Consider the following 22,696-nt stretch of genomic DNA (forward strand, 5'->3'; position numbering starts at 1 on the left):
CCCCCATCCCCACTTATAACAGAGGAAGGCAAAAAGAAGGCAAAATGATCAAGTTGAGTGTGGATGTTCATTTGCTGTGAGCTATCTTGGTCCATTTTTAGGCGGCGGCACATTACAAAATGGACCAGGCATGAAAATGGAGTGAAATCAGGCCAGAAACTTTTCAAAGTTGAAGTGCCTGCCAGAGGTAGGTACCAAAGTGTTTTACCTGTGAATTACTTCCACCCCTTTGAAAAGAAACCTTACACACACTTCAACCTCAAATCCCCTCCCCAGCCTTTTTAAGTCTCTGTGAAAAGGGACAGGTTCTTTTCGCAAGACTCCAAGGAATATATAGATAGATGTAGATAGATAGATATATATTATCATTTATTATATAACAATGTCAATATCAACACCAAAAGAAAGAAAGAAAAGGAGAGAGAAAGAGGAGAGAGAGAGAGAGAGAGAGAGAGGAGAGAAGAAAACACGACATATTCTGATCGTCTTGTATGAGCACTCTCCGCGTGTCAAGAAAGGTAGCAAAACTCCCGTGTTTCACCTGAAAACAAAACCAAACTATAATGTTGTGCAAGGGCACAAGTTGGTGTGGAAGCAATGCAAACTCAGTGTGGCTATGTCTGGGCATGGGGGGGGGCTGTATGGTGTGGGGCAGGGCGGAACAGCATGGATCAGTTTGTCATTGGTCACAAGAAAGGAAAGCCAGGAGATACAATACCATGGTCTGCCCAGAGGATAGGACGCTGTCCATCTCTCGAGTGCTTAGATATTAACATTCAGTTAAAACGAGTCTTGCAAACAAACAAACAAACACCACTCTTAGTTTGCAGTGAAATCTCTCCAGCAATCCTCTCCCTTGATTGCCTTGTTAGCTGTTCTCGCTCCATTCTGGCACCATGCCCACCCCATGCACGGAATGGTACTGGTGGGGTGAGAGGGTTCGGGGTACCCCATGGGAATAAAGGAATTCCGCTGGCTGTAGGCTGCTGGGAGGCGACTGTATGCTTGTCTGAGGTCCACATTGCCGGACAATTGGCTGGTGAGGGACGGAGGTCTGGTGCTGGAACATGGCATGCGTCTCCCCGATCTGCGATGAGGTATGGTTGGCGACTGTGGCAAGCCGGGGCATGAGGGGGCCAGAAGTGAAATGGGCAGAGAAGTGCTGGTAAGGCAGCCTGTCCATAGGCTGCATGGCAGTCACTGTGCAGCTGCTGTAGGATGGCACAGCGGACCACGTGTTGCAGCTGATGTCTTCTAGGCTGGGCACCGGTTCCGTGGGTGGCGCAGAGCTGGCGTACATGCAGGCTTGGCGCTGAGCAGACTCAGTCCTGTACGCACTGGTATTGAGTCCCTGCTGCTGGGAGTAGGTGGAGCGATAGAAAGGGTCTTCTTCTGGAGGAGACGTCTCCATGTAGGGCTTTTTGTAAGGATGTTCTGTGGTGGAACATTCTTCATCTGATGAAGAGACACAAAAAAAATGCACAATGAATGAGGAACAGTGTGAGACATCTATGATGTCCTGCTGGATCAGACCAAAGGGCCATATCAGGAACTGAATCCAACCACTATACTGGATCCTTATCTCTCCCCAACCCCGACCAGTCTTCAAAAATAACCAGGCACCAGGCACATTTTGCACCTGGCTTTCAGCCACTTGCAACCAAGTGAAGATACCTGGGCATCAGGTATCTCAACCATCTGAAGGTGCATGCCTGGGCATCATTGGATCTGGGCTGTTTTCACACACTAATGCCCCACCCTGTAGAATTCCATCAGTTCTATTTTTTCTGCACAATCGAAATGAATTTCTGGAAGCAAAATGCTTTTTCTGTGCAGCCTGAGCAGGAGCAGTCACCCTTTAGAAAAAGAGGTCGGAATAGGCTAATAGGTATGTGGACTGTCCCTGGATCAAGTGACTTTTCTTCTTTAAGTTCTCAAAATTCTTAACGTAGCTCAAGGTTGTCATCTGAACTAGCCAGATGTTTAAATGAGAATCAATCACAATCAGTCCATCCTTTGAAAAATAAGGCTTCAGAGCTGTTTTGCCCCCAAAATGGCAAGTAAACATTCCGTTTGGGTGACTGTAACCTTGGTTTTAGGAGCCATTTGGTGCCTAGCTTATATATCTGAATTTCTAACACTGCCCCCGACATACACACAGGCCAAGTTGGCAGGTGGGTGGAGCCACCCACCTGTCAGTCACCTGATCTCACAATGACAAGTGCAGAAAGCCCTGCTGTTATACTCAAGTCCTGCTTCTGGACTTTCCATTTTGGTGTCTTGTTAGCCAATCTGAGAGCGGGATGTTGAGCTTCATGGTCCTTTGCCCTAATCCAGCAGCCAAGCTCTTCTTACATTCAGTGATGGGGAGTTGAGGATGATCAAGGAATTTTTTCAGTCCCTGTTTTGTAGGGAATGAAACCAGAGCTGCACCTTCTGGTGGGGTGGGGGAAATGGCTGCCCACATGGGGGGCACACATGGAATCTGCTCATGAAGGAGAAACAACCAGCACCACACAGGATTGAAATCCTTCTGCTTACCAGCTGGGAATCACAAATGAGAAGAGCACTGCTGTTGTGCTCAGATTCTCCTTTCTGGATTCCCATTGGGAGGTCTGCTTGGCCACTCTGAGAACAGCAGGCTGGGCTCTATGGGACCCCTTTGGCCTGATCCTGCAAAATGCCTCTTAGATGCAGAAGATGTGAGCTGAGCGGAAATGTAAATGCTCCGCAGGAAGAGCAACATATTGTCTGACACACGGTATGTGTGTGAGAGAGTGTACGATCCAGTTTTTTAATGCCCTCCATTAAATTGCACCCCTGCTGAGACCTCGGCGCAAAATAAGTGTCTGACTGCTGGAAGGGGCAGTGGAAACAACAGCAGCAAGATTAGAGAGAGGAGCGTATCTCCTTTCACCCAGCTCTTTGGATGGAAGTCAGGCAGGCTCCCACATGGGAGACGCCTTGCGGTCTATAATGGTGATGATAATAGATGCTGTCATAATACACAAATAACAACACAGTATAGGGCAGGCATTGTCTGCAGAGCAAAAGGGAAGCCTGTGAAGGAACTGTGTGCATGTGGGAGGGGATGCACATTGGGAACTGTGCAGAACAGACAAAGGAGAAGAAGGAACTGGAGGAGGAGGATAGATTTCCCTTTTGTTGGGCAAGAGGAGAAAGCTGTAGCTCAGCAGCAGAGAATCTGTTTTGCACGCGGAAGGTCTCCAGCACCTGCAGGTTCAAGCCTGAAGAGCTGCTGCCAGTCAGTGCAGATAATACTGAGCTCAATGGATTGAAGGATTTAACTCAGTATAAGGCAGCATCCCATGTTAATATATAACATAAGAAGAGCCTCTTGGAACAGGCCAATGGCCCATCTATTCCAGGATCCTGTCCTCAACAGTGACCAACCAGATACCTTAATGGGAAGCCTGCAAGCTGGACCTCAGCACAAGATTCCTCTCCCCTCCTGTTGTTTCCAGCAACTGGTATTCAGATACATGACTGCGTCAGAGAGTGAAGTCAGAGCACAGCTATCATGGCTAGAAGCTATCAAAAGCCATCCACTATGGCGGCTATCACTGCTTCCTTTGGCAGTGAGTTCCATAGTTAAACTATTCATTGCATGAAAACCATGTTACGGTCACTAGACGGCACCAACTGGATCCATGTTGAATTTGGGCTACCTTGCTGCAGATTTTTTTTTCTTCTGGATACAGGCTACAGTGGTACCTCGGGTTACAGACGCTTCAGGTTAGACTCCACTAACCCAGAAATAGTACCTCGGGTTAATAACTTTGCTTCAGGATGAGAACAGAAATCGCGCGGTGGTGGCAGCAGGAGGCCCCATTAGCTAAAGTGGTACCTCAGGTTAAGAACAGTTTCAGGTTAAGAACGGACCTCCAGAACGAATTAAGTTCTTAACCGAAGGTACCACTGTACATACATCCCTGTGTGAACACATATGATCATAGCTGATCCCTCTCATTACAGTGGTACCTTGGTTTACAACCATAATCTGTTCCAGAGGTCTGGTTGTAAACCAAAACAGGTTGTAACCCAAGGCACGCTTTCACCAATGGGGCCTTCCAAAAAAATGGGTTGTAATAAAAAAAAATGGGTTGTAATCCAAAAAAAGGGACACACACTTCCGGGTTTGATGTGCTTGTAATGCAAAATGGTTGTAATCCAAAGCATTTGCAAAGCAAAGTACCACTGTACTGCTTTCTTTGACTTATAGCACACCTTTCCCAATGTGGCTACCTCAGATCCTTTAACTTAAAAAAAAGGAACTGAGCCTCCAGACCTTGCTATGCAAAGGCGCAAGCCCTTTTTACATAGGGATGGTTATGATATGCTGCAGTGTTGTTCAGTGGTTAGAGCAACTGCTCTGCAGAAATAAGGTCTTCCTGATTCAATCTCCAGGTAGGGATGGGAGAGACCCCCTGCTTAAAATCCTGGAGGGTTGCTGCTAGTCTGTGTAGAACTTCAGGACCGGGGGCTAAATGTAGCCAGTGGCAGAGCAAGCCAATCGGGCACCTGGGGTGGCATGCGTGCCCTGTGCCAGGGGCAGGGCCAGCTGCCCAAGGGGGCACTGGAATCTGCCTGCTTCCACCCACTCAGCCACCCTACAGCTGCAGGCCCTGCGGTGAGTGCCACCCACCATTTTATCACCCACCTCAGTGGGGACAACTGGGGCAGGCCGCACCTATCGCACCTCTCTTGCTACACCCCTGAATTTAGCCCCTCCAGGTCTTTGCCTGGCCCTTGGGGGTCTCCACAGGCCACACACCCCTCACCACTTTTCCTTCATACACTCCCTGAGCGCTTTCCCCCTGGCTGGAATACGTCCTTGAACTCTGATAATGCATCTTCCTTCCCTAGATAGGGTGTTTACCCCTGACTGGTGGGTGGGTGTAGAAACCTACAGCATAAAGTTAAATTTGGCCTGCATATCTCCACTCACCTTTGCCTCTGGCCCCACCCCACATGCACATGTGGCCCCCAGAAGGTTGCCCAGAAGGGGATGGGGCCCTTGAGCCAAAAAAGATTCCCTGCCCTTCGTACAGGCAATACTGAGCTGCACAGACCAGTGGCCTGATTCAGTAAAATTTCCTTGGTGTGGGTATGAAAGAACATGTTCTATTTCTAGCAATGTATTTTGCACCCTGTATTTAATTTTGTGATTGTAAGTTTAAATTGTTTTCAGCATTGGGTTTTAAATGTGGCAACTCACCCTGGGGCTTTACAGTGAAGGCCAGGTAGCAGGTAGTAAATAGCAGCAACAGCAACAACAAGAATAATAAATAAATATAAATATCATCATCAGCTTCCTATGTGCCTGTGTCCCGCTTGCCAATGTAGTGGATTGCTTTTGATCTAGCAAAGTCGAAAATTTCAGCCAGGAGAAGCCAGCTCACGCCCTGGAGATGCCCCATCCCGATTTACAGACTGTGCTGGAAGGTCTCTTGTCAGCGATCAAAGCTTGTGGCAGCTTTGATAAATGAGCCCTCCTCTGCCCATCAAGCTTGAGCTATTGGGGAGATAGGAAGGAGACAAGACTCTCCTCTGCACGCACACACCCCTCCCTCGGCCATCTCACTGAGCTGGGCATGCTGCAAGAGGCTTTGGGGGGGGAGAGAGAGAGAGAACACCATGGGAGAGATAGTCCTCCTGCCTGTGACAATATGAGGAAATTAGATAAAGTGGGAGAGGGGAGAGGGGAGAGGGGAGAGGAAGGGAGCCACAAAGAGCCACCCACTCAGTGGGAATCCCAACCCTGGAAGGAAAACTTTGTTGATTCTTTATCACGCTGCCATGTTGGGAGACAGATGATGGATTACCTCCCTGTGACCAGGGCCGTAATCAGAGTTTGGGCCATCCTCTTTGCTGTTACAGCTCGGTTTGGGATGCTTTTTTGGGGAAGGGCAGCAGACAGTGGATAAGGAAGGGTTGCATTGCATATCTATATGGAGACGGTCAAGTAGGACCGTTTAAGTGGAATAGGTTTGCCACCGCATGATATTCTGTAGACGATGGCTGGGTGGGTGCACACACCACACAGTTAAAGCACATGGCTTCTCCCCAGGAATCCCGGAACTGTAGTTTGTTGAGGGAGCACAATTCAAAGTCCTAAACGGCCTCAGCCCTGTATAGCTGAAGGAGTGTTTCCACCCCATCATTCAGTCCAGACACCGAGATCCAGCTCAGAGGGCTTTCTGGCATGGGAAGTGAAGTAACAGGGAACCAGGCAGAGGGCCTTCTTGGTAGTGACACCTGCCCTGTGGAACCCCCTCCCGTCAGATGTCAAGGAAATGAGTAACTATATAACCTTTAGAAGACATCTGAAGGCAGCCCTGCATAGGGAAGCTTTTTAATGTGTAATGTTGAATATTTTTATATATGTTGGAAGCTGCCCAGAGTGGCTGGGGCTACACAGTCACATGGGCAGGGTAATAACAATAATAATAATAATAATAATAATAATAATAATAATAATAATAATAATGTAGTTCAGGAAAGAGCCAGCTACAGTTCTTTGAGAGAAGTCACAACCATTACAGAGATAGTGTGTATGCAGGTCCATGCTTCCTTGGGTGTGGAGCACTCACTGAAAAGGCAGGCCTCAACTGCCCCAAACTGTCCTTTGCCAACCTGCCACTCTCCATTTGTTTCTGACTCCAATGTCCATCCATCGCAGCACCCCATTCATACTCATAAGAACATGAGAAGAGCCTGCTGGATCAGCCCAATGGCCCATCTCGCCCAGCATCCAATTCTCACAGTGGACAACCAGATGTCTGTGGGATGCCTGCAAGCAGAATCTGAATTCACCCCCCTCCCTGCATGGTTTCCGAGCACAAGTACGTTTCTGAGCACAATTCAAAGTGTTGGTGCTGACCTTTAAAGCCTTAAACAGCCTCGGTCCAGTATACCTGAAGGAGCGTCTCCACCCCCATCGTTCTGCCCAGACACTGAGGTCCAACTCCAAGGGCCTTCTGGTGGTTCCCTCGCTGTGAGAAGTCAAGTTACAGGGAAGCAGGCAGAGGGCCTTCTTGGTAGTGGCGCCTGCCCTGTGGAACGCCCTCCCACCAGATGTCAAAGAGAAAAACAACTACCAGACTTTTAGAAAACACCTGAAGGCAGCTCTTTTTAGGGAATCTTTTAATGTTTAATAGGTTGTTGTATTTTAATATTCTGTTGGAAGCCGCCCAGAGTGGCTGGGGAAACCCAGCCAGATGGGCAGGGTATAAATGATAAATTATTATTATTATTCCAAAAACTGGTATTCAGAAGCATCCGTGGCTCTGACTGTGGAAGAAGACCAGAGCCATCATGCCTAGGAGCCATGGATAGCCTTCTCATGGAACTGCCTTCCCCAGGAGGCAGTGATGGCCGCCAACTTGGATGCCTTGAAAGGAGGATTGGACAAATTCATGGATGATATAAATTGCTGATAGCCAGGATGGCTCTGTTCTGCCTCCACAGTTGGAGGCAGCAATGCTTCTGAATGCCTGTTGCTGGAAACCACAGGGGGGGAATGCTCTTATGCTTGGGTCCTGCTTGTGGTTTCCTATAGTCATCTGGTTGTCTACAGGAAGCTGGACTGGATGTGCCATTGGCTTGATCCAGCAAGGTCTTCTTCTGTTCTTATGCTGTTGCTGCAAAATTCGTGGGTTTTCGAAAGCAACAATTGACATTAGGCAGGTGCCCTCACTGTTTTAGATGCCTGCTGAAAACTTTGTTTTTATTTCAGCAAGCCTACCCAGACTTGCCATCAATATTGTCATTTTAAAAGGTGCACTGATTTAATTCCTGTTTTTTTCATAATTATTTTATGCCAATTTTCTTTGAACAGTTATGTGGATTTTAGCTGTGTTGAATTACTGTGTACAGTGCTTAGAAAGTTATTTGGTCAACTAACGTATAAATCTATTTTAAAATACAAATATATAAAAAGAAACAGTTAAATTAAATATATGCTTATGTCGTAATTGTACCTATATTATCTGCTCAGAAGGAGGTCTAGATCTACTCATAGCTTATTAAGGGTGTATGGGATTGCTGGAGCTTTGTTTCTTTGAATTGATTGTCTGTAACACTGGATATTAATGTTTTTATTATTTTAATAATAATAAATCTACTTCATTTTAAAAAAAACTTTCAAGATGTTAAAGAAAATAAATGAATGGCCCAATGTCAAAACATTGCTCTTGAATCCCATGTGAGCTAGTAGTCAAAAGAGCCTGTGTAGTCTCTTGAAATAGCAGTAAATTTCACCCCTCGGAATAACCTTGCATCAGCTATTTAAGCGTTTGTATTAATCCTGAATCCTTTTCAGAGGCCTCCTGGCCTGATAAGCTATCTTTATCCCAGGCACCAGCTATCTCCCTGGATGTGGATTCAGCTTCTATAGAACTATGCGGCCATCTCTCTGGGTTTCATCTATGCTGCTCTTCAATAATGCAGACTGAAATTGCCGGAATAGCGGCCAATGGGAAAAGCAGCCAGAGAAATGGAAAGAGTGGGGGAGAAGGGGAAAGTGGAGGCCAGTAGCTCCACGGTTAAGCATCTGCTTGCAGGCAGAAGGTCCTGGGTCCAGTCTCTGACATCGCCAGATAGCGTGGGGAGAGGCTCCCTTGCCTGAAACTCTGCAGAGCCGCTGCCAGTCAGTGTCAACCGCACTGAGCTAGATGGACCAGTGGTCTGACTCAGGCAGCTTCCTCTGCTTCTCTGGTTGGATAAATTACTGGGGTTCTGCATTTCCCCACAACTGGGTCATGGCTGTTGCTTCTTGGTAGACTATGCTAGATGGAATCAGTAATAAGGCAGCTTCCTATGGAGATGGACTAAAGTTCAAATTGGAGAAATGAAGCACTGGTTGGTGGGAGGATTAGGGAGTCAGAATGATGTCTTGTTTCTGTTGCAAATACATGTATACTAATGCATGCTACAGAGGGCAGGGGGTGCGGAAGGCAGTCATCACTGTGAATGTACAAGCCTGTCCACTCTGATTTCTTTCCATTTCTCTTTTTCCCCAATCTGAAATTATGTTTACCGCATTTCTGCACCCGTGTTTTTTTAAGGTCTCACAATAATCCACCAGCATTTCAGAGCGCATCTCTCCTAATACAAGTTTTTGTACACAATTTGCCTACCCATCGGAAGGGTAGGCTTTTGTATGCAAAGGCCCTTCCAAAGAAATGTATGCAACTGCGCGGAATTTTAGAATGGCATGCAATGGGAAATTCTGGAATGGGTCAGAATTGTATGGAGCTTTGGAATTGTATGGAATTTTGTATGCAATTATTGTTTTGCTATGCAATCCGCCTGCAATTTTCCCTAACAAAAACATTTTGACAGGCGATATAGCCTCTAACAAAATGCATTTTTGTACATTATCTTCCCTGATATGTGTGAACTTGTATGAACACTTTTCCCTAAAACACACATTTTTTGCACACAATACAATGGTACCTCGGTTTACGAACTTAATCTGTTCTGGAAGTCTGTTCTTAAACCGAAACTGTTCTTAAACTGAGGCGCGCTTTCCCTAATGAGGCCTCCTGCCACCAGTGCCCTTCCACCATTCAGATTCTGTTCTTAGACCAAGGTAAAGTTCGCAAACCGGGACACTACTTCCAGTTCTGCGGAGTTCGTAATCAAATTGTTCTTAAACAGGACTATTCTTAAACCGAGGTGCCACTGTATTTGCTTGGGAAATGGCACCGCAAAATTCAGAGAAGTGTGAATTTTCAGTTTGCATACTGTTCCAAGAAGCACAAATTATATAGGTTCACTTCAAAGGGCAAACCAAATCAAATTTCTCCTCCTGTTCTTAGTCATCACGAGCCATCCCTGTAGTCATTAAACAGGGAGAAGAGATCCATAACATGGACTCAAGAAATAAATAAATGCCAAGGACTCTCTGCCACCCAAAGAAGGAGGGATCTGCCCATTTCAGTCTTTATTGATTTCTCATTTTTCCTAATATTGGATTTTCTCTACATTCCTGCATCAGCTCATGGAAATTCACCCTTTTAGTGAGAAGTTCTCCTAACAAACGTATTTTTGTGTTTTTTCTCTGTTTTTCTTCATGCTGGTTTTGATGTCGGTATGTTGCGTATTTCTTGTTGTAAGTCACTTTGAACTACTTTTGTAAAAAAAAAAAGAGCTACTAATAAGATTAACAAATAATACAGTAGATAATTTAATTTTGGCATGCATCTTTGAGTAACATACACGTTTTCGCAAGCAGTTTCCCCTAATGTAATGCCTTTTTGTATGTTATTTTCCGTAAAATATTCCTTGTTTTGAGTACTTTCCCCTAACCCATGCATCTTTGTAAACACCGCTTGCTTGGGGAATCTGTGTCGTGAAATTCGGAGAAGTATGGCTCTGAAAGGGCAGCTGCGATTTGATTCCTGTATTGTTTGGGGGAGTGCCAATTGGATAGATTTGCCTCTAAAGGGGAAAGCAGACCTAATTTCTCTTCCAGGAAGGTGAGGTTTGCTCAAAGGGCCTGACCTTTTCTCTTGGTGCAGTGGTAAATCTGACCGTGGTCCTGCGACACGGGGTACGAGTTGGCAGCTGGTAGCATGTCCTGGGAAGTGCTGGAAACGCCGTTCTCACACTGGAACTGAGACCCGAGGTTGGAAGAGGCAGGCAGCGCCCGGTTCTCGCCGCTGAAAGGGCTATGGTTGGAAGCCACCTTCTGCCGGACGGTGCTCCTGGGAACCACTGGGTACTCCTTGCTGAAAACACAGGCAATGTTTTCATCAGTTACTTATGCTCTATCTGACTCAGTATACCCTGCTACTTCTGGGTTGGCTTACAATAAGCTTACAGTACCGAATTTATGTATAAACTAAACAAGCTATAGCTTGGAGCCCCACTCTCTTGGGGACCCCCAAAAAATTTAAAAGGGAAAAACTGGACATACATTTCCAAAATATAAGATAAAAAACAAATGAAATAAAACCTACACACAGCAACGGTGTTTTGTGTTGTGTAGGCTCCTGTGATGTAAGTAATGGGTCCCGCCTGCTAGCCTGCTCCCTAAAATATCACTAGTTTGCTCATTTCTATATACAGTGGTACCTTGGTTCTCAAACTTAATCCGTTCTGGAAGTCTGTTCCAAACCAAAGCCTTCCAAAACCAGGGTGTGCTTTTCCAAAGAAAGTAATACAAAACGGATTCCATAGAAAGTAATGCAAAAAGTAATGCAAAATCCATTCCAGACTTTTAAAAACAACCCCTAAAACAGCATTAGGTCCGTAAATTACCATATAGCATATATTCAACACAAAAAAGCAGCGATAATTTGTTGTTGACAAAGGACAGCTGGACATATAAAGGGCCCCATTACCTCAGTAGTTTAGGGCCTCATCAAACCTAAATCCGGCCCTGTCTGCACTATACCTTTAAAGCAGAATGATTCCACTTTAAATGGTCATGGCTTCCTTCAAAGGATCCTGGGAACGATATAGCTTGTTAAGGGTGCTGAGAGTTATCATTTTAATTCATTTATAGATGGCATTTAACTCCGAGTAGACTTGCTAAAATGTATAAGTTCGAATCAGGTAAGTGCTGGAGATGTAATGAGGTTGAGGGTACATTTTACCATATGTAGTGGACTTGTGAAAGGGTAAAAGAGTTTTGGGAAATGATATATAATGAATTTGGGGGGGAATGTTTAAAAGTACCTTTCCAACAAAAACCACAGAGTCTTTTTTGTTGTGGATAATTCAGAGGGAAATTCCCAGGTATCCAAAAAGATTTTTTATGTATGCTACTACTGCGGCCCGTGTTCTGCTAGCCAAAAAATGGAAAACAAGAGAGGTCCCAACCAAATAAGAATGGTACATAAACGGATGGAATACACACAGCCTGCAGATTTAACATATAGAATAAAAGAACAAGAAGAACATGTGTTTAAAGAAGACTGGAAAATGTTTACTGAATATATGGGTGAAAATTGTGTTTATTTAAAAACGCTGGTAGAATTAAGATAAACTCAACAGTGTAAATAAATTTTGATGGATGTAACAATGGATTACTGAATAGTATAGTGCATTTAAAATATGTAGGGGTGTATGGTATGCAAAATGAACCACCAGAAGAAAAGAAGGGAAGTCATTGATTTAGGTCATCTAAATGAATATTTTGAAATGTAAATTAGAAAAGTTTAATTAAAATTATATATTTTAAAAAGGGTGCTGAGAGTTATTTGGGGGATGCCCGTTCCCCTCCCAGAGCTATAATTCCCAGAGCTCCCTGGGAAAAGGGATTGAATATTAAACCACTGTGAACATAATTTAGGAAAAGCCAGGGTTGTTTAAAGTCGCTTGATACACATTGTGCAAAAGATTCCTTCTAGTCCCTTCCAACTCAATGTTTCTATGATATAGTAATAATAATAATAATAATAATAATAATAATAATAATAATAATAATACAGTGTTTCAATCAGTAGCAGGCAGCTGCAGCTGGAAGCCACCACTGAAATGTCCCATAAACGGCTGGCTCTACCATTAGGTAGGGTGAGGCAACTGCTTCAGGTGGCAGGGGCGGTAGGCAGCGGCCTCTTGGCTGTATCATTCCCTTTGAGGTCAGAGCTGTGTGTGCCTGTCCTGCAATGCCATCTTCAGATGAGGTGGGGGACACAACCCCATTGCGTATATAGCAACAAGATTCATCTGCCAGTCTGCTCAGGTTCTGTACATGGGATGGTCATGGTGCCATCTTGTCCTTCACCTCAAAAAGATAAATGGCTTGAGGGGATTGTGGGAAATTGAAATGGTGGTTCCCAACCACTCAACAGTGCTGCTATCCCCAGCCCACTTCTTACCCTCAGGTAAGCCTGCTAGGGCTCCCCCACATTAGACGGGGGTGTTATATTTGAGTAAGCGGTCCCATATGGACAGTGGGCCTGCCCGCCTGCCAATACTAGGTTCAATCCGAGATCCACATGGCTCAGTGCATAGTGGCAGGTCTCTTGCCAAGAGGCAGGGAAGGGCTGTGGCTCAGTGGCAGGGCACCTGCTTTGCATGTAGGAGGTCCCAGGTTCAATCCCCAGCATCTCCAGGTACAGCGGCGGCGCAGCAGGAGGCCCCCATTAGCTAAAGTGGTACCTCAGGTTAAGAACAGTTTCAGGTTAAGAATGGACCTCCGGAACGAATTACCATAATTTTTGCTCTATAAGACTCACTTTTTCCCTCCTAAAAAGTAAGGGAAAATGTGTGTGCGTCTTATGGACCGAATGCAGGCTGCGCAGCTATCCCAGAAGCCAGAACAGCAAGAGGGATTGCTGCTTTCACTGCGTAGCAATTCTTCTTGCTGTTCTGGCTTCTGAGATTCAGAATATATTTTTTTCTTGTTTTCCTCCTCCAAAAACTAGGTGCGTCTTGTGGTCTGGTGCATCTTATAGAGCAAAAAATACGGTAAGTTCTTAACCCAAGGTACCACTGTACATTATCACCTCCTTCCCCAAAAACTAATGTCAGATCCTAGTACACATTGTTCTGAGTAAAGGACTGAAATGAATAGGCAGCTGCTCTGCGCTGAGTCAGACTATTGGCCTATCTAGCTGCATACTGTTCACACCATGGTTTCCCAAACTTGGGTCTCCAGCTGTTTTTGGACTGCTGCCCCCATCATCCCTGACCACTGGTCCTGCTAGCTAAGGATGCTAAGAGTTGTAGGAAACCCTGGTCTACAATGACAGTCAGGGGCTTCCCATAATTTCAGACAGGAAGACTTTCCAAACCCTACCCGGAAATGCCAAGGATTGAACCTGCAACCTTCAGCATGCAAGGCAGATTCTCTACTGCTGAGCTATGGCCCTTCCCCATGACTGCGCTCATGGCATATTTAGCAGAATTAGTTGGTGAGGGGAAAGGAGGTTCTTCTCATACGTTTTCCAGCTGTGCTGACAAAGTCCTGAGCATGGCTATCATCTCACAAAAACATCCCTCTCAGAAAAGGGAAATGATCGGGACCTATAAATATATATACAAGGGAAGACAGAGCATTTACGCCGATTAGAAACATGTGCTCTTCTCTGTCTGAGAAAAAGAGGCACAGTCTGAGAGCCAAGACTCCTGGCTGCTGCCTTTGCATGTCGCATCCAGAATCTCATTGTTACATTTATGTCGGCAGCAAATTGAAGTTGGAGATGACCACCTGTTCATAATTTTTTTAAAAAACTGTTCATATTTTAGGAGCCTTATCCATTACATACATACACAGAGAGAGAGAGAGAGAGATTTGTAAAGGCAGAATTGTGTGTCTAATTAAGTCACAATGAATTCTGTCTCCAATTTATGAAGAAAATGAAACTTAGTTGACTATCGAAGGGATATTCTTCCAAATGATCAAGGGGATCTAGTAGCACCCTTTGAAGAAAGGCTACAGACAGCGCTGGGGACTTTTCAGTTAAGAGAGAAGGCAAGAAAGAGGTGACATGATAGAATTGTGCATGGCATGGAGAAAGCAGATAGAGAAAAGGTTTTTTCTCCCTCTCTTACACCACAAGAACACAGACATTCAAATGAAGCTGAATGTTGAAAGATTCAGGACAGATACAGTGGTACTGTACCTCGGGTTACATACGCTTCAGGTTACATACGCTTCAGGTTACATACTCCGCTAACCCAGAAATAGTGCTTCAGGTTAAGAATTTTGCTTCAGGATGAGAACAGAAATTGTGCTCTGGCAGTGCGGCAGCAGCTGGAGGCCCCATTAGCTAAAGTGGTACCTCAGGTTAAGAACAGTTTCAGGTTAACAACGGACCTCCAGAACGAATTAAGTTCTTATCCCGAGGTACCACTGTACAACAGAGGACTTATCCATTGCAGTGCATAGTAGAACTATGGAACTCACTTCCACAAGAGGTAGCAATGATGACTGCCACCTTGGATGTCTTTGAAAGAGAAAGAAACAGCCTCATGGAAGATCAGACTGTCAATGGCTACTGTCTGTGAGAACAGGATGCTGGATCAGGTGGGCCACTGGCCTGATCCAGCAGGTTCTTCTAAGCAAATGTATTTGTCTGGCTGGGATGCATCCTTCCACTCCAACAATGCCTCTTGCTTGCCTAGATGCAGGATATAGCATCTTTAGAGGCTAAGGGCTTGTCCAGACTTCCTCTTGTCCCTTTGCTTTCACCCAGTGGAAACAGCTCTTCAGCGGTCAATCAGAGCAAATGGCAACTTGGGTTTGCACCAATTTACCACTAAAGAGGGGTTTTCCACACCAGTGGCATGGGACAAGCGGAAGTGTGGATGGACCCTAACCCAGTGCTTTTTTCTGGGGGGACACAGCGGTACACATACTCCTAAACATTTTGTGAATCTAAGTTTGGCCTCATTCAGGGGCAGCATTTCAATATAAGTAGGAAAATGAGAGTACCCTTAAACGTGTTTGTTTGTTTTTTAAGAAAAGAAGCACTGCACTAACCTATTGGCTCCACCCCCTTTTCCCTCTGGCCCAACCCACCACAAACATGTGACCCTCAGAAGTTGGCTCAAGGAGCAATGTGACCTCAGGCTGAAGAGGGTTCCCAGCTCATTATACACTGTGAAAATGTTTACCTTTGCATCCTCGACATTCTATGAAGCTCCATATCATCGCTGCCTCGAAATCCTTTTGCAAAGGGGTTGTTTTCAATCTTGAGCTGAGTGATCTGAAAAGAGAAAGCAGAAAGAGGATAGTCGGGGGGTGGGGCTTTGTTCATTCTTGGACTACTGCAATGCGCTGTACGTGGGGCTACCTTTGAAGGTGACCCGGAAACTACAACTAATCCAGAATGCGGCAGCTAGACTGGTGACTGGGAGCGGCCACTGAGACCATATATGCTAACACTGGACCTGAAAGACCTACATTAGCTCCCAGTACGTTTCCGAGCACAATTCAAAGTGTTGGTGCTAACCTTTAAAGTCCTAAACAGCCTCGACCCAGTATATCTGAAGGAGCGACTCCACCTCCATCGTTCTGCCCAGACACTGAGGTCCAGCTCTGAGGGCCTTCTGGCGGTTCCCTCACTGCGAGAAGTGAGGTTACAGGGAACCAGGCAGAGGGCCTTCTCTGTAGTGGCGCCCACCCTGTGGAACACCCTCCCATCAGATGTCAAAGAGATAAACAACTACCTGACATTTAAAAGACATCTGAAGGCAGCCCTGTTTAGGGAAGTTTTTAATGTGTGACATTTTAATGTATTTTTAATCTTTGTTGGAAGTGGCTGGGGAGGCCCGGCCAGATGGGAGGGGTACAAATATATTATTATTATTATTATTATTATTATTATTATTATTATTATTATTATTACAACAGTCTGTCATCTGGGCCAAAGAGATTGGCCTAAAAACAAAAAGGAAGCCTTCTTAAAACAAAAACAATCATGCATTGCAACATCACGTATCGCAAGAAGGCTAGCAATCACAGGCATTCGCTGAAGCTGAATGCTGGAACATTCAAGGCAGAAAAAATTATGAAGGGCAAGGATACTGATGGCTGATGGCCATGATGGTTATGCTCTGCTCCACAGATGGAGGAAGTAATGCTTCTGAGGAGCAGTTGCTGGAAACCACAGCAAGGGAGCATGCTCTTGGGCTTGGGTCCTGCTTGGGCTTCCCATTGGGGCATCTGGTTGGCCACCATAAGAGGAGAATGCTGGACTCTGCCTCAGCCATGTCCCAATTTCCAAGAAGATATTTCCAAAGGCACCATCATTTACCTTGTGATTCTGGTAGGACGTCACAGCGATAAAGGCCGTCTCTGGAAAGACGTGGGTGCAGAAGGCTGTGTTTTTTGAGCCAAACCCATTGTTCTCATCCGCCTTGACGATATGGAGTCTGGGCTGGTATTTGTGCATGGAGTTGAGGATGATCTAGAAGGGAAGGAGGAGGAGACATTGTAAGAACATAAGAAGAGCCTGCTGGGTAAGGCCAATGGCCCATATAGCCCAGCATCCTGTTGTCATAGAGGCCAACCACATGCCTGTGGGAAACCAGTAAGCAAGATAGCTCAGTTGGTTAGAGAATGGTGCTGATAACACAAGGGTTGGAGGTTCGATCCCCATACAGGACAGCTTCATATTCCTGCATTGCTGGGGGTTGGACTAGATGATCCTCAGGGTCCCTTCCAACTCTACAATTCTATTATTTTCCCCCTTCCACAGTTTCCAGCAACTGGTATTGTGGAGGCAGAGCATAGCCATGCCTAGTAATAATAATAATAATAAATTTTTACTTATACCCCGCCCTTCCCAGTTCAAAAACCGGGCTCAGGGCGGCTAACAACAAATTTAAAACACTTAATTGTAAAAGCAGCATAAAATACAGTATAAAAACATGAATAACAATAACATTCAAGGTTCAGAAATCAATTTAGGGGAAATCCATCTAATAAGCATTAGATAATCACCAGAGCTAGCTGGCTGAATCAGTAGCCATCAATAGTCTTCTCTTCTGGCATCAGACAGAGCACAACAAATACCCTAATTGGGGATACATTGGGGAATTGGAAATGCAGCAAATTCTGGGGCGGGGGGCGGGGTTGCAAAACAAGTTGCCCTGTGAAGAAACTCCATGCAGAAAGCCACCATTAATGGCATTATTTGATAAACCAGGGTTTTCCAAACTGTGGTCCACAGACCACCAGCTATCATTCCGAGGGTCTGCCTGGATTCATAGCAGAAAATGGGAAACAGCATGTCTTCCCAGTTAAAAAAAAAAATCACAGTGGTTTTTAATTGCATTTTGATCGGCTCTTTTCTTTCCTGTATTGTGTTACAGTTGCAGTTCTGTGAGATTCCTAGTGTAGTAAAATCAAAATATAATTTATAAGAAACAACTAAGATGAAATTAAAAACCATACAGCATCTAGAACGATTGCTAGAACAGGCAGAAAAATGATCAAGCAGTCTGCTAAGACCCTAAGAAATCTTCAAGTCGTTTGTGGGAAGGGGGGGGGTGAGATTTGGGAACCACTGTTTTGGTGTTTGTGAGTTGCTCTGGGCCATTTGTGTGAGTAAAGAAACAAATAAATAACAGTAAATACTTGCCTAAGTAGTAACTAGTTAGTAACTCCCATTGACACCATCAGGTAATGGAGTCTGAAATCACTCCTGTTTACCCGGATTGTATTCAACTAAGTCCTATTCCGAGTACTGTAAATCCATTGAAATTAATGAGCCTAAACCAGTTGTGTCCACTAACCTGAATGAGTCTACTCTGAGTAAGATAGGCACTGAATACCACCTACAGGCATTTCGTTTAAGGGGATTCCTAAAGCCTTGCTTTCATTTCTTTCTTGGTACATTGTTGCATCGGAGTGTTTGCTGGTGAATATGTCTGAGTAATACATAAATATATGTCCTAAAGGCTTCTGTTTATCTTTGTCTCCTGGTATGTAACTGCATCAGAATATATGCTTGTGTTTGCTTGTATTCTTCTTCTACACTGTGTTGTATTCAATTTAAGCTCTACTCAGCTGGAGCCAGTGGAGTTAATAAACCTAAGTTAGTCATTGATTCCATTAATTTCAGAGCAGGACTAACATTAGATACAACCTATTATTATTATTATTATTATTATTATTATTATTATTAAAATTTGTATACAGCCCTTCATCCTCAGATCTCAGGGTGGTTCACAGCATAAAAATACAAAATAAAAACACAAAATATATAATAAAAACCAGAACAAAAGTATTATTATTATTATATCATTATCATTATCATTATCATCATCAGTATTATAATGTATTGCCTTCCCAGGTCCCAGGGTGGGTTGCAACAATTAAAATGCAGCATTAATATTGAAACACAATATTTAAAAAATTGAAAACAACAACAATTTGCTAAAGACTTTTGTTTTCATTTCTTTCTTTATAGGTAGTTGCTTTAGAATTTTTTGCTTCCATGTTAAAATAATAGTAACAACAATAACTCTCTCACACACATACAAAACAGAACAGGGAGAAAATGACCAAAGGAGAGCGAAGGCCAGAACGCAGGATGGGCATTTGGCACGGGGTTAACGAATGCGCCAGGGCGCCTGACCCCATCTCTTCCTCCCATCCTTCCCCTCCATCTCCCCATTGTCCTTTGAAAGGAATGCCGAAGGAGGGGGGTGCCCGTCGGAAGGACCTCCCGAGCGCCTCTCCCCACCCGGCCCCAGCCTTCCAAGCCGACCCAAGTCCCGCAGATCTCCGGCGCTCCCCAAAGCCTAATCTCCAGGGGCGAGGAGGAGGAGACGGGGAGCGTATCGGTCCCGCCCGCCCGTCCCTTCTCCTCCTGACAATGATTGCCGTCGATTCTGGCGACAGGGAGACGCAGGCTGCCCCGCGGGGCCTGCGCCAGCCAGGGGCCTCGGGACGTCAGGGCTGCTCGCAAAGCCCCTCTCATCCGGGGGGTTTAGCCAAATCGGCTCTGACATCCCGGAGAGCCGCAGACATCAACGGTGAACGATCTAATGGTTTTTAATTTCATTACGGCTCTCCTAATTGAGGGGGCCGCCCGCGCGCCTCCCCGCTTCCCATTGTTGTGGAGCGCGGGCTCCGCTTGGCAGGGAGGGAGACGGTTGGGCTCAGTGGGAAGGGGCGTCCCAGTCGGAGCGCCCATTGCCCTTTGTGCGTCCCCCACCCCAAGCCAAGAGTCTCTCTCTCTCTCGTGTGTGTGTGTGTGTGTGTGTGTGTGAGAGAGAGAGAGAGAGAGAGAGAGAGAGAGAGAGAGAACGAGCGCAGAGTTGGGGAGAGGGAGAAAGAAAGAATAATAGATTCGTAGAGTTGGAAGGGGCCCTGAGGATAATCTAGTCCAACCCCCTGCCATGCAGGAATATGCAACCTTGGTGTTATCAACACCATGCTTTAAGAAGCTGAGCTATCCATGCCCATAATATTAATAAGAAATTTTATTTATACCCCACCCTCCCCAGCCAAGACCGGGCTCAGGGCAGCTAACAACCAATAAAAAACAAGTTGATTGAAATGCAACTTAAAAAACAAGATTAAAATACAGTGGTACCTTAGGTTAAGTACTTAATTCATTCCAGAGGTCCGTTCTTAACCTGAAACTGTTCTTAACCCGAAGCACCACTTTAGCTAATGGGGCCTCCCGCTGCCGCCGGAGCCCGATTTCTGTTCTCATCCTGAAGCAAAGTTCTTAACCCGAGGTACTATTTCTGGGTTAGTGGAGTCTGTAACCTGAAGCGTATGTAACCTCATGAACACCATGGTGGAAAAAAGAATTATTTGGGACGCAAGCAAAGCTGTGATGAGGGGGTTCTTGATACAACAGAATGTTGTAAAGAAAAGAACACAAAATGAGAGGAAAGATAAGATCTTGGAGTAAATTAAAGAGTTAGAGAAGAAGTTAAGATCAAATCCGAAGTCACAGCCGATTCTGAGAGAAATTAAACTCCATCAGGCACAATATTCTAAACTGATAAACCAGGAAATAGAGTGGAAGATTAAACTAATGAAACAAAAAACTTTTGAATCGGCAAACAAATGTGGGAAACTGCTGGCTTGGCAGTTGAAGAAGAGACAAAAGTTAAATATAGTTACAAACCTGGAAATTGAAGGAAGAAACATCCAGAACCCCGTGGAGATTAGAAAGTGTTTTCAGAAATATTTCAAAAAATTATACACCCAAGGGCCGCAGGATGAGGTTGAGATTAAACAATTTTTGGAAAAAAATGGACTTAAAAAACTGTCACAAGAAAATAGATCACTCCTGAACAGTAAAATAACACAAGAGATCGAACAAGCCATTCAGAACATGAAACTGGGCAAATCTCCAGGGCCAGATGGCCTGACCTCCAAGTATTATAAGACATTAAGAGACTATTTGATACAACCATTGATGGAGGTCAGTAATGAAATTATGGAGGGAAAGAAGGCGCCGGAATCGTGGAAGGAAGCTTTTATCACATTGATACCAAAATCAGAAACTGAAAAGACACAACTCAAGAACTATCGTCCCATCTCCCTTTTAAATGTGGATTACAAAATATTTGCTGACGTTTTGGCAAGCAGACTTAAAAGAGTTTTAAATGAAGTAATTCATAAAGATCAGGCAGGCTTTCTCCCAGGTAGACACATGTTTGCTAACACAAGGAACATTATTGACATTTTAGAACTTTTGCAAACAGACATAAATACAAAAGCAGTGTTAATTTTTATAGACGCGGAGAAGGCCTTTGATAATATCTCGTGGAAATTTATGAAGGGAAATCTAAAAGAAATGGGAGTGGGACGGGGTTTTGAGAACGGAATTGATGCAATATATTCAGAACAAAAGGCAAAACTGATAGTTAACAATGTGGTTTCAGAAGAGTTTAAAATTGAAAAAGGAACACGACAAGGCTGCCCGATTTCCCCCCTGTTATTTATTTCGGTTCTGGAGGTGCTCTTGAATTTGATTAGAGGGGACTGGTTGGTGCAAGGGATTCAGGTCGGAGCGAAACAATATAAACTTAAAGCTTTTGCAGATGACCTAGTTTTGACTTTGCAGGAGCCAGAACCTAGTACGAAAAGAGTATTGCAATTGATTCAAGACTTTGGTCGGGTGGCGGGATTTAAACTAAATAAACAGAAAACTAAGGTGCTGGGAAAAAATTTGACAGACATAGAGTCAGAACGGTTTCAGAGAGAAACAGAATTAACTATGGTAAAAAAAGTAAAGTACCTAGGGCTAAACATAACAGCAAAAGATCTGAGTCTATTTAAGGATAATTATGAAAAATGTTGGTCTGAAATTAAGAGAGACTTGGACAGTTGGACAAAATTGAAGCTTTCTTTGTTAGGCCGAATTGCTGCTATTAAGATGAATGTATTGCCAAAAATGTTGTTTTTGTTTCAAACATTGCAAATTGTGGACAAGACGGAGTGCTTCCGGAAGTGGCAGAGAGATATTTCTAAATTTGTCTGGCAGGGCAAAAAGCCCAGAATTAAGTTTAAGATATTAACTGATGCGAAAGAAAGAGGGGGCTTTGCCCTGCCAGACTTAAAGTTGTACTATGAAGCCGCAGCTTTCTGCTGGCTAAAAGACTGGCTACTTCTCGAAGACACTGATGTATTGGATCTGGAAGGTTTTAACAATGCTTTTGGTTGGCACGCATACCTATGGTATGACAAAGTTAAGATCAATAAGGCCTTTAAAAACCATATTGTCAGGAAAGCAGTATTCAACGTCTGGACAAAATACAAAGACTTATTGGAAAACAAAACTCCGAGGTGGCTTTCCCCTCTGGAAGCTAAGGCCCGAAAAAGACCCAATATGGAGGCCAAATGGCCAAAATATTGGGAAATATTAGAAAAAGATGGAGACAATTGGAAATTGCAGAGTTTGGAGAAAATGAAGGATAAAGTGCGAGACTGGTTACATTACGCTCAGATTAAAGAAGTCTTTAAAAATGATAAAAAGTTAGGGTTCCAGGTGGAGAAATCGAAGTTGGAAACAGAATTGTTAGAACCAAAGACTAAGGTATTATCAAGAATGTATAACTTGCTGTTAAAATGGAACACACAAGACGAAATGGTTAAATCGGCTATGATAAAGTGGGCACAGGACATTGGGCATAACATTATGTTTGAGGACTGGGAAAGGTTGTGGACCAATGGGCTGAACTTCACTGCATGTAATGCTTTGAAGGAAAATGTAATGAAAATGATATACAGATGGTACAT

The 22,696-nt window shown here is 44.4% G+C and overlaps 1 protein-coding gene across 3 annotated transcripts in view; it reads right to left on the bottom strand.

The window, feature by feature from the left end:
• Positions 1-348: 348 nt before the first annotated feature.
• TBX5 (T-box transcription factor 5) overlaps positions 349-22,696 on the bottom strand; it is a 100,091-nt gene continuing 77,743 nt past the window's right edge. For all 3 annotated transcript variants that reach the window (XM_081841936.1, XM_081841937.1, XM_081841935.1), the window contains exons 6-9: positions 16,740-16,892; positions 15,598-15,689; positions 10,531-10,757; positions 349-1,455 (exon numbers count right to left, since the gene is read on the bottom strand). In XM_081841936.1, the coding sequence (XP_081698062.1) occupies positions 869-1,455; positions 10,531-10,757; positions 15,598-15,689; positions 16,740-16,892 (1,059 nt within the window). In that variant the 3' untranslated portion in view covers positions 349-868. The remainder of the gene's footprint in view (positions 1,456-10,530; positions 10,758-15,597; positions 15,690-16,739; positions 16,893-22,696) is intronic.

This window comes from Podarcis erhardii (genome assembly GCF_964252035.2).
Source record: "Podarcis erhardii genome assembly, chromosome: 15".
Lineage (NCBI taxonomy): Eukaryota > Metazoa > Chordata > Lepidosauria > Squamata > Lacertidae > Podarcis > Podarcis erhardii.